Here is an 18,563-nt window from a genome sequence, read left to right as displayed (position 1 = left end):
AGCTAGTGAACTTGTGAACCAACAAAGCTTTTCAAGCACATTTGTACATAAGCCACATTGTTACAGCAATAGAAAGGTTTTTGGGTTCTTTCACTAGTGCTTTCTTAATGTGCTATAGTGTTTGATTGTCTTTAGGGTCCAATTAGTCCTTGGTGAATGGCACACTCATTTAACCCAGTTAAAGGTTAACTTAGGCATACGTGGATGGTAGTTTTTTACCTAAGGCCACATGGTTACAAGGCTTAAGATCAAAGCCTGTGACAATTGGTATTAGACCACAGTTTGGTGTGTGACCTTGATCTAAGACAATGTCTACTTCCAAGATAAGCCACCAACATGCTAAGGGGTAAAAAGCTCATAAGACACACATTATTGGAAAGAGTAAGAAAGGTACTAGTAGGGACATGATCTCGGCCTCTAATGCTCAATTAGCCAAGGTAGAGTTGGTCGTGGCTAAAATTCAAGACAAGTATGAAGACCAAATGGAAGAATTAGTCTTAGCTAGAAAGGAGATCAAGGAAGAGTTAAGGCAAACTCTTTTTAAAGAGATCAAAATCCTCACCTATAAGAACTCTACCCTAAAGGCCCTGGTCAAGGCCATGAGGAAGAAGATAGAGTAGCTCAAGAAAAGGCTCTTCATATGTGAGGTAGCCATAAGAGAGGCATACTCATAATAGCTCCTAGGACTAGGGTGGAAGTTCCCAAGCCAAACAAGTTTAAGGGCACATGGTCTACAAAGGATGTAGATAACTTCTTATAGGGCATGGGGTAGTATTTGTATACAATGGGCATTAAGAAAGATGTTACTAAGGTAACCACTACCTTTATGTATCTTGTAGATATCACATTTCTATTGTGGTGTCATTGGTCTAAGGAGGCCAAGTGCAGGGTTGCTACCATTGAAACATGGAAGGAGCATTAAAAGGAGTTTAGGCAATAGTTTTACCCATAATAGGCTGTGGAGGAGGCACGCACGAAACTATAGTGGCTTACCACTGTGGAAAAGTGTGGGACTATGTTTAAGATTTCTTAAAACTCATGCCCTAATTTCCCAACCCTGGGGAGTATGGGGCCTTTTACGCATTTATGGATGGGTTCAAGCCATAGGCTAAGTAAGAGCTAAGGAAGATAGGTGTCCAAAACCTCACATAAGCCATGATAGCCATTAAATCCTTAGTGAAATTCAAGAAAGAGGACAAGTCTAAGTTTTTCATGCCCAAGGGTAAAGGTAAAGGTGAGGGAGATAAGAAAAAAGATAAATGACCAATGACCAAGGATGAACCCATGACCTATTTTCTTTATGATGGTCAATATCGAGCCAAAGACAATCTCAATAGAGCCAAACTCATGGCCATTGTCAAGGGGTATGATGAGCAAACCAAGAAAGAGGGATTGAAGCTTGGTTTGATCATGCTAAGTTCTTTCTTGGCAAATAAGGGGCACAAGAGAAAGGGGCTCATGTTCATCAAAATCTCAATTATGGGCAAGTGCTTAAATGCCTTGGTAGACACAAGTGCATCTGATCTCTTTATGTCTAAAAAAGTGGCAAATAAATTAGGGCTCAAGGTTAAGAAAGTAGCTAGATGGATCAAGACCATTAACTCTAAAGAGGTTTTGATTGTGGGCATGGCACAAGGAGTCAAGTTACAACTTGGTGCATGAAAAGGCAAGGAATCCATCGAGGTAAACCTCTTGATGACTATGACTTTATTATTGATTTAGATTTCCTTGACAGGATCAATGCACTCCTTGTTCCCTTCGCCAACTACATTTGCATCTTTGACCATCGATGCCAATGCATTGTCTTAGTGAAATGAGAGCAAGGGATTGAAGCCAAGGTACTATCACCTATCCAGCTTACTAAGGGCATGTGAAAGGATAACATTGCCTTAGAGGTGCTAGAGGTGTTTGAGTCATTTAAGGATGTAATGCCTACAAAACTACCAAGAGACTACCCCCTAAGTAAAAGGTAGACCATAAGATCAAGCTACTTCCTGATACCAAGCTACCAGCCTAAGCCCCATATATGATGTCATCTCCAAAGTTAGAGGTGCTAAAAAGACAATTCAAAAAGCTTTTAGATGCAAGGTTCATCAACCCTTTTAAAGCTCCATATGGTGTACTAGTCTTATTTTACTATAAGCATATGGGTCCTTATGAATGTACATCAACGATTGGGTGCTTAACAAGTTTACGATGAAAAATAAGTATCCCATTCCCTTCATTGCTAACTTGTTTGACTAGCTAGGAGAAGCATGATGGTTCATCAAGCTAGATCTAAAATTGGGATACTATCAAGCAAGGATAGTTGAAGTTAATGAATAAAAAACACAAATGTGACGTGCTATGGGGCTTATAAGTTCCTAGTCATGCCTTTCAGTTTGATAAACACACCCATGACATTCTGCATACTGATGAACAAGGTACTACAACCTTTCCTTGACCATTTTATTGTTGTATACCTTGATTATATTATTATCTATAGCTGAACACTTAAAGAGCATGTGGATCACTTGCAGTAGGTGTTCCAAGTACAAAAGGAGAATGAACTATATGTAAAGAAAGAGAAATGTACATTCACCCAACATGAGGTTTCATTCTTAGGCCATATTGTGGAAAATGGCCAGATTTGGATAAATGTTAACAAGGTCCATGCAATCCAATAGTGGAAGTTACCAACCAAGGTCATAGAGTTACAGTCATTCCTTGGCCTGACAAGTTGCTATCAACACTTCATAAAAGGGTACTAATCCATTATAGTACCCTTGATCAACATACACAAGAAAGGATAAGTTTGGGAATGGAGTCTCGAAAGCCAAAAAGCCTTTGATCGCCTAAAGTAAGCTATCACACTGAGCCATATAACTTACACACTAATGTATCCAACTTTGTTATTAGAGGTGTGTTGATGCAAGACTAGCACCCAATTGCCTTCGAGAGTAAAACGCTCAATGAGACCAGCATTCATATATAGTCCAAGAGAAAGAGATGATTGTCATGGTGCATTGCTTATGCATATGGAGGCATTACTTGTTGGGAGTAAGTTCGTGGTGATAACCTACAATATGGTGACTAACTACCTCTAAAGTCAAAAGAAGCTTACTTCTAAACAAGCACGTTTGCAAGATTTTCTAGTTGAGTTTGATTTTACTATAGAGTATAAGCCAAGAAGGGCCAATGTCATGGCTGATGCACTCAGCTGTAAGGTTTAACTAGTAGCAATCAATAGGCTAGATGGTTCTTTGTGGCATATATCAAAGAGGGGTTGATCGAAGACCCCACAACCTAAACCTTGATTGAGTACATGAAGCAAGTGAAGACTAGACAGTTTTAGCTTGAAGGTGATCTACTCTACACCATGGGAAACTAACTCTTTTGTCATATAATTCGACAAGCTATGAAAGGAAGTCATGAAAAAGTGTCATGACTCATGATGAATAGGCCATCCGGTGTGCACTGCACCTTAACCTTTGTTAAGGATTGATACTATTGGCCTAGGATAAAAGATGATGTACAGGCTTATGTCAGAACTTGTCTTATATGCCAAGAAGACAAGATACAATAAAAGTCCCCCACTGACCTTCTAGAACCACTGTTGGTTCTTAAGCACCCATGGAAAAGTGTCTCCGTAAACTTCATTATTGGACTACCCAAGCTGGATTGGTGTGGCAACATCTTTGTAGTGGTGGACTGGTTCTCCAAGAATGGAACCTTTATTCTAGCAAGTAAAGAATGCCAAATAGAGGAAGTAACCCTATTATTCCTTAAGAACCTAGTCAAGTACTAGGGTGTTCCTCAATCCATCATTAGTGATCGAGATGGTCAATTTATAAGCAAGTTCTAAAGTGAATTGGTTAGGCTCCTAGGGTCAGACTTGAGGTTCTCCACCATTGTGCACCCTCAAATGGATGGGTAAATCAAGAAGGTTAATGTTTTATTAGAAGTGTACCTTCAATAATATGTTAGTGCCTCCTAACAAGACTAGCCTAACTTATTAGATGTAGCTCAGTTCTCATACAATCTTCAGTGAAACAAGGCTATGACTCAAAGTCTTTTTGAGATTGTGATTAAATAGTAGCCATGTACATCTAGTGCTATTATCTCAGGGTACACAAGATCAAACCCAACCACTTACAAATTTGGCAAGGCATGGCAAGAACAAGTCGATTTAGCCTAACTGTGTCTAGATAAGGTAGCAAAGTGATTGAAGAAGTGGGATGATCAAAAATGATGTGACATACAGTATCAAGTAGGGGACTTGGAACTAGTCAAGCTATACTTGGTGCTATGGTATCTAAGGATGTAGAAGAGGCTTACTTATAGGTACAAAAGTCCTTTTAAAGTTCTAAAGTGAATAGGCAAAGATGTATACAAGCTTGAGCTTCTCTCGAGACTTATGGTACATTTGGGGTTTGATGTAAGTATGCTTAAGCTTTACCATAATGACTTGGATGATCCCTCTTAAAGCCAATCAAAGAGAGCACTATAGGCATTAAGGCTCCTTATGATTGAAAGGTTGAGCATAACTTAGCCAACCATGAGGTAACACATGCCTAAGCAAGAGTACTTAGTACAATGGAAAGGCCAGTCGGATAGTGAGATAAGTTAGGAGCCAGCTGAGGCATTATGGTAGTTCCAAGATCAGATTGACAAGTTCCATTAAGAAGATACAATGAGGGCATCAATAGAACAGATAGGGGAAAATGTCACACCTTGTATCAACACTATCAGAACCAAGGCTTGAGCACCAAAGTTTAGAGGCTAGACCATCGATGAAGCACCAGTCTACAAGAATAAGTCCTTATGTGAGTTACTTGTTGTTGAGCCTAAAGACCATTTGGGAGAAGCTTTTAGAAAGCCCCAAAAAGATGGTGTAGGCACTATAGGTATGAAGGCTCTAGATAAGCCTAGACACAGGCTAGATGCATAAGTGCAAAACCTTCTAAAAGGCCCAAATATGAAAATATGTATGGTTACTGTAGCATCAGGTAGGAAAGCTTTTGGAAAGCCTGAGGCATGGGCAGTTTACAAGAGAGCTTGGAACCTTCTAGACCTAGTGCACCATAGAGTGTCTAAAACCAACTCTTTTCTAGAAATTTCCTATCCGACCTTGTATGTGTCTAAAGGCCTTGGAACCCTCTAGAATGTATATAAAAGTCACACACTTAGCTCTTTAGTGACCACATAGGCTATGGGGGTTCAAGTATAGATAGGGGTGCCCCACCCCCATAGGACCAACTCATGAGCTAGTGAACTTGTGAACCAACAAAGCTCTTCAAGCATAATTATACATATGCCACATTGTTCAAACAATAGAAAGGATTTTGTATTCTTTCACCAGTGCCTTCTTAGTGTGCTATAGTGTTTAAATGTCTTTAGGGTATGACTAGTCCTTGCTGAGTGGCATACTCATTGAACCTAGTTAAAGGCTAACTTAGGCATATGTGGATGGTAGTTTTTCGCCTAAGGCCACATGATTACAAGGCTTAAGACTAAAGTCTATGATACATGCATATGCCTCAACCACCATTAGGACTTGTTTACCCTTTGTCTTGGCACATGCTTTAACCACCATCAGTATATGCCAGCCCTTGTGTGGGCAGTTCCCTCAAACACCATTGATAAATGTTGAGCCGCACACCATGCGCACCTTGATCGGGTAGTAGGTAGGTTCAGGTACATCTTCATATTTCTACCAAGCTAATGCCATTTTTATGGCTTTTTAAATTCATATAATGGTCTCCTAAGCCTTCATGTGAAGTTTCATGGCAAGATGACTCATTTTTTATTTTTCATAGTTTTTAAAATTTTTTATGATTCAGGATTTTTTGAAATTTTTTTAGAAGGAGTTTCTACTCCAAATTTGGTATATGTGATCCTTGTACTTTTTTTGGTATCCATAAAAAATTCAACTAAAAAATCAAAGTGTAGAAGATTTTGTGGCCATTTGAAAAAAAATGTACCCATTTCAGACACTTAAATGGCTACTGGTTGCAAACCTCTAAAAGTTCTTATGCTTTAAGGGGAAGTGAATTGTTGAGGTTTCTTGGGGTATAAGGGGCCAATATAAAGGCCAAGGGCCAGTAGCTATTGCATATCTTATGCACACACCCCTCGACCCCCTACCCTAATCGCCAAAACTATTAATGCTGTTAATTAGGTTCTCTAGTGATGCTCTGGTGATGGTGACCTAGGCCAAAAAATGTATCACTAGCACATGCTCAAGCCCAGCATGTGCATCGTGACCTATAATCAAACTTCAACTAAGGCCTCGACCATCAATGGCATATGTTGGTGCATGGTGTGGGCACATGCTAGTGCATGGTGCGGGCACATGCCTCTACCATCATTGGCACGTGTTGATGCATGGTTCAGGTACATGTCTCGACCATCATTGGCATAAGCTGGTCTTTGGTATAGGCACTTACCTCAACCACCATCAACATAAGCTACCCTTTGGTATAGGCATTTACCTCGACCACTATTAAGCACATGTTGGCCCTTAGTGTGGGCACCTATCTTAATTAGCATCAGTCAAAGATGGCCTTTGGTGTAAGTAATTACTTCAAACACCATTGGCACATGCTAGCCCTTTCTATGAGCACTTGTCTCAAACACCATTAGCACATCCTTGGCCTTGTTGTAGGCATATTCCTCAACCACTATTGACACCTATGAACTCTTAGTGTAGTATATGACTATTTGAAAATAGTGTCCCTATTTTAGACACTTTAATGTTTACTACTAGTATATATGTAAAAACTTTCATGCTATTCAAAGGATGGTTCTCATCCCTATTGAAAAATCTAGGTTATGTATTTCTTTTGGTCATGCTGTTTGGTGACTTATTGCTTTAGTGACCTGTAGGCACCTATGGCCTCGATAGGCTAGCATGCACACAGAAATGTGTCTTGGCTATATTGAGCTCAAGCCTGTGCCTATGGCTGATGCTACCCCAAAACCTAGAGGAAGTCCCTGAATAGGGTAGTAGCTTTTTAAGATGGTGCAAGCAGAAGCTATGGTCATAGGCTAGGTTTTGCCAAGTATTTTAGGTATTTGGCTGTCTCATGGTCTTTTTCAACCACTGAAAGGGAGTGAGCTTGGACAAATCGACCATCACTACAAATCTTAGTGGTAGTAGTAATTATTCAAATGAAAACTTTAAAAGTTGAAGTAGGGAAAGGTTTCATGTGAACAACACTTGCACATGGGTTAGTCAATCCTAAGAAATGAGGGAAGCCTGTTTGATAGTGTGTCTAGCGTAAGCTTTAAAAAGTAATCAGGTTAAAATTCCTAAACCAAGATGCAATGACTAACAGCAAGATTAAAGAGTCTGAGACATTAGGGGGCTTTAGAAAGAGTTATCTTTTCTATTTAACAGCCTCCCTAACCTTAAAAAAGCTCATTTGAAAGTAGGGTCTAGTGGCTAGAAGAGCACTGTATGTCACATGGTGTCCAGTATGGCCCTGATGGCCTTTGAAAATTTAGAGGATCAAATGTTGTCCATGCCCATCATATTCATAACCACATATGGTCTCTAAGGTGAATAGCCTCTAGTCGATAGAATAATATAGGTAAGAGAAGTTAGCAAAATGGATCCATAACCTTGAGAAAAAGATTGGCTTTGAGGGTTGGGCAAAGGGGTCTTGGTCTCGAACTTGTCAATTGTCTATGCACTGCTCAAGCCACTCACATAGTGAAAGTAGGTCACCGCATGCCAGTTTAAGGATGAACTAGGAATGGCTCCCTTAGGGGCTTTCCCTAGGTAATGAACAATTAACTAAACATTAGTATGGACAAGGGCAATCTACTATTTAATTAAAAAAAACCATAGTGATGGTCTTTGCAGATACTCATGCAATGTGATTTTTGCCTAATGCTCTAAATGTCAAAGTGAAAAAATTCAACCAAGCATTGGTAAATAGTAGGAGTAACTATGACTCTCTTAAGGTAGCCAAATGCCTCATCATCTTACTAACATGCATGATTAGATTAACGAGATTCCCACTGTCCCTATCTACTATCCAGTGAAGCTATAGCCAAGGGAACAGGCTCAACAAAATTAGCAAGGAAAGAAGACCTAGATTAGCTTAACTCTAGTTGGACTTTGTGAAATGACTTTAGAGGTGTAGGATGATAGGAACCTTTAGACAAAATTGAAATACCATTACTTTTAATGTTATTTTACTTATTCAATGAATTAAAGGCAGGGCATGATCCCTTCTTTTGGCCCAAGGCCAACCTCAGTCAATCAATCTGGGTGGAAAACATTTTCAGGTGAGGAGTTTGGCTGTGGTAGCACATCTGTTAAAAGATAACACAGTTGTCCTAAAATGATCTCAATGAGAACAAAAATCTCGTGTCAAACAAAAGGGTAAAAGCTCATTTGATTTTGAGTTCTAATATGAATACAAACCATGAAAGAATGGCCTATCAATCCTTTAGACCTTTAAAATTTAAAGCTAGAGATGTCAGAAAAGTTATCACAAGAATAACTGGCTTATGGCAACCAAGCATTCGTAGCGACATTGCTTTTTGATCTTTCGATGTTGGCTCTTCCTATCATTTTGAAACAGAATTCACTAAGTGTTAAATTGTTCACCCACCAATAGGGATTGTGAGTTGGTTTTGGATCATCATGAGATAGGTTAGTCTTACACTATTGATGGTAGCATCGCAATAGTAATTCAACCTAGTACGAGAGGAATCATTGATTTGCACAATTGGTTATCATGCTTGGTTAAAAAGCCAACGGCATGAAGCTACCATATGCTAGATTATGACTAAACACCTCTAAGTCATAATCTGAGCTAAAAGTGATGCACACATCCATCGCCTTATTGTCAACCCATAGTAGAGGCGCATGGCCCCCAAAGGCATGTGTCATAGATGTAGCCCTCATGGTAGACAAGCTACGTAGGCATCTTTGAAGCTTAATTTCCACTGAGTGATGGGTAGATCCTTTATAGATGACTTAAATACATGATGGGGTATTGTAAGTGGTAGAGTGGCCTTGCTACTATGATCTACTGAGATTCAACCCTTTGTCACTTCAATTCATCCCTCCCCCCATAGCCACCAAAGTCTCTTCACTTCATTTTGTTACCCCACACCCCTCTGGGGTTAGGGATAAATAGTTTTCTCTGTTGCAATTGATTTAGCCAGTTGATGACATCTCTCCCTTAAGCATCCAAATAAACAATAACCAAATACCCTTAGTATATATTACAGGGATAGGCTCACCCTTGGTGTGGGCACTTGCATTAAACTCCATTAGCACACATAGGCCCCTAATATAGGTTGTTGCATCGAACACCACCAATAGCATCTAGGCCTTGGTTGGTGCAGGCAATTGTATGCAGCACCATCTACCAATGTTGGCCCGTTATTACCTCAAACACCATTAGCAAATGCTGGCCCTTTGGTAGAGGATGTTGCCTTAGATGCATTGCTTGATGTTGGCATTTAGTAAGGACACTTGCCTAGACCACCATTAGTGTAAGTAGGCCCTTGGTATGGGTTGTTGCCTCAGACACCTATTTGGTAGATGCTAGTGTCATAGTTCATGCACAAGTCCTAATCAAGTAGGTTGAAAGATGCAGGTTGTTAGAGTTGGTGCAGGTGGAGCATTAGGAAGGGTTGAAACCAAGGTCCTAAAGGCACATATGAGGCCCAAGTGTTCAGACTAGGGCCTAGGCTAAGGTGAGAGAGCATGGTGAGGTTAGCAACCTAGTATCAAGAATGAAGACTACTCATTGGAAGAATCTAGAACACCCTAAAAGAGTGGCATAGGTACATAGACACAGAAGGCTCAAGATTACCCTAGAGATAGGCTAGGAGTACGAGTGTAAAAGAGTCTGGAGAAGCCTAGAGGCTAGCTAGGTGCCCAGGCACTAAAGGTTCCAAAAGTGGCTTGGCACAAAAATAGTAATAGGCACTATAGCACCCAAAGGCTCTAGAAGGCCCTAATTGCATGCAACACAGTGACCAGATGAAGAAAGTTCTAGAACCCACTAGGTGTGGGCACTTAGCGAGAGTGTCTAGACTCTTTTAGACCTGAGGCTCAGTGGAGAGCTTAGAACAAGTTGGACTCTACAAAGGCCTTAGTTGACCTAAAAAGTGTCTAGGGCATGGAAGGGTTTAAAAGGCTTATGAGGACCATTCACTTGGATCAGTAAAGACCATATGTGTTAGGGAGGCTCAAGTATTAATAAGGGCCCTCCTTTCATTAGTGAAAAATTAAAAGCTAAACAAGTAAGAATAGCCAAGTCACAGACTTGGGCATTGAGCAGTTGTATCTAGCATCAAGTAAATAAAAGTTACAATTGCTTTAACTTTCTTTCTTAGCTTTGTCCCAAACTCTTAGGGAGCCAATGGAATCCATGGCAAAAGTGTTCAGCACAAAGCTAGGGAAAAGGTTGACTTAAGCATATGGATGGTATTTCTTGCATAAGGCCACATGGTAGTTAGGCTTAAGCTCCCAACCCATGACAATTGGTATTTGAGCCAATTCCAATCAGAGTTGGTATCAAAGTAGGTTCAACCATAGGGACATCAGAACCTTCATTATAACCAATGTTGATGTCAGTTTAGGTTGTGCGAGCAACTTGCGTGCTAGTGTACCAGTTGTGTTATTAACTTGTAGTGGGGTTGTATAGTGTGATCATTACTGGTTGTTGATGCCAAGAATAGCACACATGGATGCCTGAGTGCTCCTAAAGATATGAAAAGATCTTTAGTTCAAGCTTCATGTTTATGGTTGAGTGCATAGGTAATGTGTATGAGGGCCACCCACCCATGTGTAAGGGGAGAAAGGCTGGTTAAAAGGAGAGATTGTCATCCATAAAAGTCAACTTAAGGGTACCAAGGATTGTACATGAGTGCTAGATTCCACATAAGAGGAGTTTAAAAAAGGGTAAAAGCCATAGGTAAGAGCTGAATGAAGTGGTAAGGTACAAGACTTGAAATAGGAGTATTGCCATTGCTAAGTTGGTGGTTAAGGCTTAGTACCCTAAGTTTGCATAGCTCAAAGGTAAAGGCTAAGCCTAGTGGTAAGGGCTTGTGTAAGGGAAACGAGAGTAGCAATACCTCAAAAGAAAAGTAAGCCAATAAAGAACTGTAGCATAAGAAGGCAAGGACCAAAGGTTCAAAGGTATAGGTGACCATATCCTTTAACTGCTTCTTATGCTCAGGACCACATAAGGCCAAGGAACACTCATAGTGGAAGAAGCTTAGAGCCATTGTGAGGACTTAGAGAGAGTCCAATGGCAAGAGTCACAATGGTAGTTGAGCTAAAAGGAGAGGATATTTCAAGCTCTTGATAAGGGTAAGGAAAGTGTGGCTACCAAGAGCCACCAGCCCTAGAGATAGATGGTTCATCAAAGAAAGAGTAATGGCCTAGATGTGAGCATTGCATGCCCTACACCAGTGAGCACTGTATACCCTGAAGGGCCTATTGAGTGCAAGGAAAGGGTAATGGCACATCACAAACTAAGGCACTACTCGTTTTAATAACCACTAGCTTCATGGGAACTGCATAGGATTATAACTAAAATATGGGATGACTATGAAGGTGTATCGAGAACCATCATGTGCCAAGGACCATCAAAACAAAAATGGGACATTAATTTAGCATGCACGTATGGTGAATGAATGACATCCCTTAGCAATGAAGTCATTGCTAGAACAAATAAGGGAGAATGTCATGGATCCATGTGTAAGTCCTAAGCCAAATGGGCTGAGAGACATAGCTTATTTGATTTAGTGCTAGGGAAGGACTGGGAAGGATCGAGACCAAAGTCCTAAAGGCACATACAAGGACCAAGTGTGTAGAGTAAGGCCAAGGCAAAAGTATGAAAGCATGCCGAGGTTAGTAGACTAGTGCTGAGAATGGGGACTACTTGTTAGAAGGATCTGGAACACCCCAAAAGAGTGGCATGGGCAAATAGGCATAAAAGGTTCTTGATTAACCTATAAATAGGCTAGGCATATGGGTGTAGAAGAGTCTAAAGAAGACTAGAGGCTAACTAGGTGTGAGGGCACCGATGATTCCATAAGGGCCTAACGTGGGAATAGTAATAGGTACTATAGCAACTAGACGAGAAAGGCTCTAGAAGGCCCTAGCTAGATATAAAGTAATGATTAGATTAGGAAGGTTTTGGAATTCAATAGGCATGGGCACTCAGCAGGAGTGCCCAGACTCTTCCAAACTCGAGGTTGCATGGGGAGCTTGGAACAAGCTAGATTTCGTAAAGGCCTTAGCTGACCTAGAAAGTGTCTAGGGGCCATAGAAGGGTCTAGAAGGCCTATAAAAGCCATACACTTAGATCAATAAGGGCTATATATAGTGGAAAGGCTCAAGTATAAATAAGAGCCCTCCCTTTCATTAGTGAGAAGTTAAAAGCTACACAAGTAAAAAGAACCAAGTCATAAACTTAGGCATTACGCAATTGTATATAGCATCATGTAAATAGAAGTTACATTTGCTTTAACTCTCCTACCTAGATTTCTTACAAGTTCCTAGAGAGCCAATTAAGTGCACAGTAAAAGTGTTCGGCTTAGAGTTAAGGAAAAGGCTGACTTAGGCATACGGATGGTAGTTTCCTACTTAAGGCTACACAGTAGCTAGGCTTAAGCTCTAGCCCATAACAGTGGCACTTAGTCAAGAATGTGTATTGTGATATTCCCACCCAAGGCACTTATTTGCCCCTCAATCGTCATCAACACAAAATAATGCTTGATGCATATGTCACAGGCTCTAGCCTTAAGCTAAACTTTATGCTAACTTGGATAGGGCATTGACTCTATCTGCTTAGGTTAGCCTACAAAACTTAAGTGCTTAACATAATTCTAGCTTGTCAAAGATTGTGCTGTAGTATTGGGCCTTTTAGAAGCTTTCAAATCTGATCTTCTAGGACTATGTTTAGGAGTGCCCATACCTGGGCCTAGCTCAATTTTACCAAACTTGAACACTGTGCTTGAGCCTCTAGAGTCTTGATCACTGCTCGTACCATTATTCTATGCTAGTTTCCTATGACTTAAGCCTCTAGTAGGCCTCAAGGCTTGGTCTCTCTGGCTGTCAGACCTTATCCGTTAGAGCTAGAACTACTCTTTAACTAGAAGGGAACCCTTAGGCTTAGACCAGTGTCATGGTCAAGCTTTAGTGTGCCCCGATCTTGCTAGGACTAACCTTAAGCCCAGCAGCGAATGAGGCCTTATAGTCGTGATAATGGTCTTAGAGCTGTGCATAGACAATGTAAGCCTAAGAACATGTTGCTAATAGTGTGTATGGGTGGTGTGAGCCCTAGGCTTGAAGATGCATAAACAAGTACGAGCTAGTGGGCGAACACTTTTAAGCTAGGTAGCCAGTCGGGTGTTGTTGGTCAAAGTCATGTGTAGGCACCCTCAAGTGAGTTGGTGGAGCAATGAGTGAAATTTGAGAATTATGGTGGCTAAGAGACAAGTTACCGAGCCCTAAATTGGTTGAAGAAAGGTTCTAAGATGGTTAGAAAGAATAACATCCCCATTTCAGATAGTCTTATGGTTCATAGTAAAATGGTTGGGAAATCTCTTACACTCTTTATAGGGGATGATTGGTGTCAACTCTCCACCACCCCTTGGCTAGTGGGTTGGCAAGGGCCTGGCTAGTCTAAAGTGAGCTATTTGTAGGCACATGTGGTGTCTAGGTGGGTAGGCATCATTGGGTTATGAGTGTGGCACAGTGCCTCCTTTGGTCATGGTAAATGTAGGGACAGTTGGGGCCAACAGGCCTTGTATTGCTCTTTTATGTTGAACCGTCGGGGTTAGACGACAACATTTCATATGCACCTCAATTTCCACTTATCGAGCTATTTTGATGAGTAACCAAGGGTCATGAGATGGTGTTTGTGTAGGAGAGGCAAATCATCCTTGAGGGATGAATGGCTAGCAGGCAGGCAAATCATTTTTTTTAAATTAATTTTTTAATTTTTAATTAATTTTTAATTATTATATATATTTTAAAAATTTTATTATTATTATTATTATTATTATTATGGAAACAGTAGACTTGGACAAAATCGGTATCTACAGCTGCCCCTCTTTGCACATTCCTGAATTTGGAATAGGGCAAAGACAAAGACAACGATTTTGTCCGAAAGCAAATCATGGATTTTTTTTCGAGTTAGGTCAAATGATAAAGAAAATGATATCGTGTGTTGAAAAATAAAGAATCAATTAAAGTAACATCGAAAGTCAAATAATAAAGAAAGTGATCGGGACGACACTGCGAGTCAAGGAATAACAAGATCAAGATTGAACTTGGATTAAATTACAAGTCAGAAACGAGGAGACAGGGATTAAACCACGAGTAAGAGAAATACTAAGGATCAGGATTAAACCGTGAATCAGAGAATAAAGAGATCAGGATTAAATCGTGAATCAAAAAATGACGTTAAAGGATTGAATCACAAGTAAGAAAATAAAAAGATCAGGATTAAACCATGAGTCAGAGGATAACAATAATTGAGATTAAACTGCAACTTTGAATTAAAGAGATCGGGATTGAACCGCGAATCGAAGAATAAAAAAATCAAGATTAAACTGCGAGTCATAGGATAACAACAATCGAGATTAAACTACGACTGGGACTGAATCGCAAGTCAGGAAATTAATGAAATGACCGGGATTAAACCACGAGCCAAAGATTAAAGATGACTGGGACTGAACTGCAAGTCAAGAAATTAATGAAATGATCGGGATTAAACCATGAGCCAAAGATTAAAGATGATTGGGACTGAATCGCAAGTCAGGGAATTAATGAAATACCGAGATTAAACCACGAGCCAAAGATTAAAGATGATTGGGATTGAACCCTAGATCAAGGAATTAAAGAAATGATCGGGATTAAACCACGAGCCAAAGATTAAAGATGACTGAGACTGAACCGTAAGTTGGGGAACTATATAAGACTGGGCTGTAAGTTGAGAAATAAGAGGTTGGGTACTCTATAGACCAATAGTTTTGATTTTAAAGATTGTGCTAACATACCATCTTCAAGGCCATTATCTTTGTTTCAGAAAAAAAACATATTGATTCTTCCTGATGTCTCATAAAGAAACCTTTTATGCAACTTATTGAGAGGTATGTAATGCATGCAATGATTGTGATGAATGAAAAGACAAAGATGCCGTCAACGAATTATATCATGAATTTCATTCAAGTTAATTCAACTTTTGGTTCAATTCTTTCAAACTTTAAAAGCCGTTTCTAGTAATCTTGTCCTTTTAAATCTTTTAATTTTTGAATAGAAATCTATCTCATGACAGACCCATCTGGCTTTTAGTCGCTCTAAAATCTTTTTTTTTTTCAGTAATCAATTGATTTTGTTTCATTCTTTCTGCCCCCATATTCCTATTTTTGTCATTTTCATATTGCATTCTCTTTTCGAACGATGCATTGGTCTATTATAGACTTTATCAATCAATATCTTAATTTTAAATGACAAATGCAATGATTTCAAGTTCAAAATTAGGTGTGAAACATAGTCAGTAATAGGGTATTTTGGGTTTAGGAAGATAAGCCTTTCGAAACATAAAGAACAGTTGACTCAAAAGTATTTCAAAAATTAAATATCAATTCTCTAAATAATGAACATTTGGATGACCTCGGCTTACTCAGACCAGGTCTTTTCCCAAAAATTCGTTACATTTATGATCTTGTCACCTGTGATTTCATATTACCAATCCTTCCCCCATATCTGTGACTAATGAGAACTTGCCCCCTAAAAGTCATCTCTTTTAAGTCTGGTGACAATTCATCCATTTGGTGCCACTCCTTCGTTCTCTGAAAAACTTTCTCCGAGCTTCACCTTCATTCAAGCCACTTTTACAGGTTTTTAGCTTAAATGACCCCTTTGACTCAAACTGTCCTTTTCGGGTTTTCAATCTGAATCACTTCCTTTCTCATTTTTTCCTTTTTTCATTTTTTTTGGTTTTTTTGTATTTTTTTAAGCAAAATATTTCTAGACAACGTCTAAATTTATAGGACTTTGTAATTCATCTTTGTCCATTTCTGTAAATATCAGAGCTCCTCCAAAAAAAGCCTTCTTTACCATATATGGACCTTCCCAATTGGGCATCCATTTTCCTCTATTGTCATGCTGATATGGCAAAATCCTTTTCAAAACCAATTTGCCCTCACGAAAGCATCGAGGTCGTATCCTTTTGTCATGTGCTCGCATGATTCTTCTTTGATACATCTGTCCATAATTGAGTGCTGAGAGCCTTTTCTCTTCAATGAGATTCAGTTGCTCGAAACAATCCTAAACCCATTCTGCCTCATCCAATTTTGTCTCCATCAACACCCTCAGAGAAGGAATTTCTACTTTAATTAGCAGTACAACTTCCATCCCATACACTAGTGAAAATGGGGTGACCCCTGTGGAGGTTTGGATTGATGTTCTGTAGGCAAACAAAGCAAAAGGTAACTTTTCATGCCAATCGTTATATGTGTCAGTCATTTTCCCCAATATTCTCTTAATGTTCTTATTTGCAGCTTTCACTGCACCATTCATTTTCGGGCAACATGGTGCTGAATGATGATGCTTGATCTTAAACTACGCACATAATTTTTTCATCATTTTATTATTTAAATTGCTAGCATTATCTTAGATAATCCTTTTCGGGAGACCATACCGGTATATTATCTCTCTTTTTATAAATCTGCATACCACTGATCGCGTAATACTAGCATACGAAGCTGCTTTCACCCATTTTGTAAAATAATCAATTACCACAAAGATAAATTGATGCCCATTTGAAGCTTTAGGGGTTATGGGTCCGATCACATCCATTCCCCACATGGAGAGAGGCCACGGTGGTGCCAAAACGTGTAGCAGGACTGGAGGAGAATAAATTTTATCTGCATAAATTTGGCATTTGTGGCACTTCCTAGCATAACTGATGCAATCATTTTCCATTGTAGACTAGTAGTAACTAGCTCTCATGATCTATTTAGCCATCATATGCCCATTAGCATGTGTTCCACAGATTTTTCCATGTACTTCTTCAAGTATCATTCTCGCTTCCACAGCATCGATGCACCTTAGCAAAATTTGATCTCGACTTTTTTTATATAGAATTTCTCCATCAAGCATAAAACCTGCTACTAATCTTCGAATGATCCTCTTATCATTTTTTAAAGCCTACTCTGGGTAGTTTTGACACTTGATATACTGTACAATGTCATAGTACCATGGTTGTCGATCTACCTTTTCTTCCACATTTGAATAGTGGGCTGGTGAAACTTTCATTTGTACTCTAATGGGCTGGATTCTCATACTATTATTTAACTTAAACATTGCTGCCAAAGTAGCCAAGGCATCAGTAATCTGGTTTTCTTCTCGAGGAACATTCTCTTTAAAATGTTTCTTTAAGCCAGCTATGTGCCTTTGGTATAACACTAGTTTCGAGTCCCTGGTCTCCCATTCACCTTTTAGTTGATAAATTACTAAAGCTGAATCCCCATATACTTCTAGTGTTTCAATTTTCTTTTCAATGGCCATCTGTAACCCCATGACATATGCCCATATTCAACGACATTGTTTGTGCAATTAAAATCTAACCTTGTGGTACATGGGTAATGATTTCCTTTTGGGGATATTAGCACTGTTCCAATGCCATGCCTCATTATATTGGATGCCCCATAAAAAAATATTTTCAATACTTCTTTTACAAGCTCTTTATCTTCATCCTGCAAGATTGCCATAAAATCTTCATCTGAAAACTCAAACTTCATAAGTTCATAATCTTCTGTAGTGCGATCAGCAAGAAAATCAACAATTGCACTCCCTTTTATGGATTTTTGTGTCACATACACAATATCATATTCCAAGAGCATGACTTGTCATTTCGCTAGCCTGCCTGATAAATATGGTTTTTAAAAAATGTACTTGACGAGATCCAATTTTGATATTAGCCAACGTCGTATGGTAGAGCATGTATTACCTGAGTCTACGAGTTGTCCAAGCTAGGGCACAGCATATTTGTTTTATTTGGTGGTACTTGGCCTCGTACTCTATAAACTTTTTACTCAAATAGTATATAGCATGCTCCTTCTTGCTAGTTTCATCTTTTTGCCCCAATACACATCCCATTGATTTTTTTTGAATTGTTAGATATAAATCAACGGTTTTCTTAGGTGGAACCAACACCGATGGGCTTATAAATACTCTTTAATCTTTTCAAATGCATTTTGGCATTCTTCATCCCATTCACCAGGATTATTTTTACCAAGTAGCTTGAAGATTGGATCACATTTCGAGGTAAATTAGGATATGAAGTGAGAAATATAATTCAATCGCCCCAAAAAGCCTCTCACTTCCCTTTGCATACGTGGTGCGGACAATTCTTGAATAGCTCAAATTTTATCAGGGTCTACTTCTATACCTCTTTCACTGACTATAAACCTTAACAATTTTTCAGATTTAACAGCAAATGTGCATTTGGCTAGATTCAACTTGAGTTGGTATCTCCGTAATCTTTCAAAAAGTTTTTTAAGATTATCAACATGATCTTCACTTTCTT

At 39.3% G+C, this 18,563-nt stretch overlaps 2 protein-coding genes and 1 pseudogene across 2 annotated transcripts; 1 reads left to right on the top strand and 2 right to left on the bottom strand.

Annotated features, from left to right (window-relative positions):
- Positions 1-7,559: 7,559 nt before the first annotated feature.
- On the top strand, positions 7,560-9,059 carry LOC149514805 (25S ribosomal RNA; annotated as a pseudogene).
- Positions 9,060-16,300: 7,241 nt separating this feature from the next.
- LOC149514804 (uncharacterized) lies at positions 16,301-16,831 on the bottom strand. The gene is made up of 2 exons (XM_089744261.1): positions 16,709-16,831; positions 16,301-16,594 (listed from the first exon to the last, which is right to left on the bottom strand). Exons 1-2 carry the CDS (start codon positions 16,829-16,831, stop codon positions 16,301-16,303), a joined length of 417 nt encoding a protein of 138 aa, XP_089600387.1.
- A 351-nt stretch (positions 16,832-17,182) lies between these two features.
- On the bottom strand, positions 17,183-17,877 carry LOC149514803 (uncharacterized). Its single transcript, XM_089744260.1, has 2 exons — positions 17,704-17,877; positions 17,183-17,542 (listed from the first exon to the last, which is right to left on the bottom strand). Exons 1-2 carry the CDS (start codon positions 17,875-17,877, stop codon positions 17,183-17,185), a joined length of 534 nt encoding a protein of 177 aa, XP_089600386.1.
- Between the last annotated feature and the right edge of the window lie 686 nt (positions 17,878-18,563).

This window comes from Durio zibethinus, chromosome 15, assembly GCF_047325235.1.
Source record: "Durio zibethinus cultivar Kanyao isolate XHJ-2024 chromosome 15, ASM4732523v1, whole genome shotgun sequence".
NCBI lineage: Eukaryota > Viridiplantae > Streptophyta > Magnoliopsida > Malvales > Malvaceae > Durio > Durio zibethinus.
Note: the sequence above shows the minus strand (reverse complement) of the source record. Positions and strands in the feature narration are given on the sequence as shown.

Coding starts and splice junctions, on each gene's coding strand:
- LOC149514804 (XM_089744261.1), bottom strand. CDS start 16,831: ATGGATGTGATCGGACCCATAACCCCTAAAGCTTCAAATGGGCATCAA. Junction 16,595..16,708: donor CTAGTATTACGCGATCAGTG/GTATGCAGATTT, acceptor TTATGTGCGTAG/TTTAAGATCAAGCATCATCA.
- LOC149514803 (XM_089744260.1), bottom strand. CDS start 17,877: ATGCTCTTGGAATATGATATTGTGTATGTGACACAAAAATCCATAAAA. Junction 17,543..17,703: donor ATAAAGAGCTTGTAAAAGAA/GTATTGAAAATA, acceptor ATGGGGTTACAG/ATGGCCATTGAAAAGAAAAT.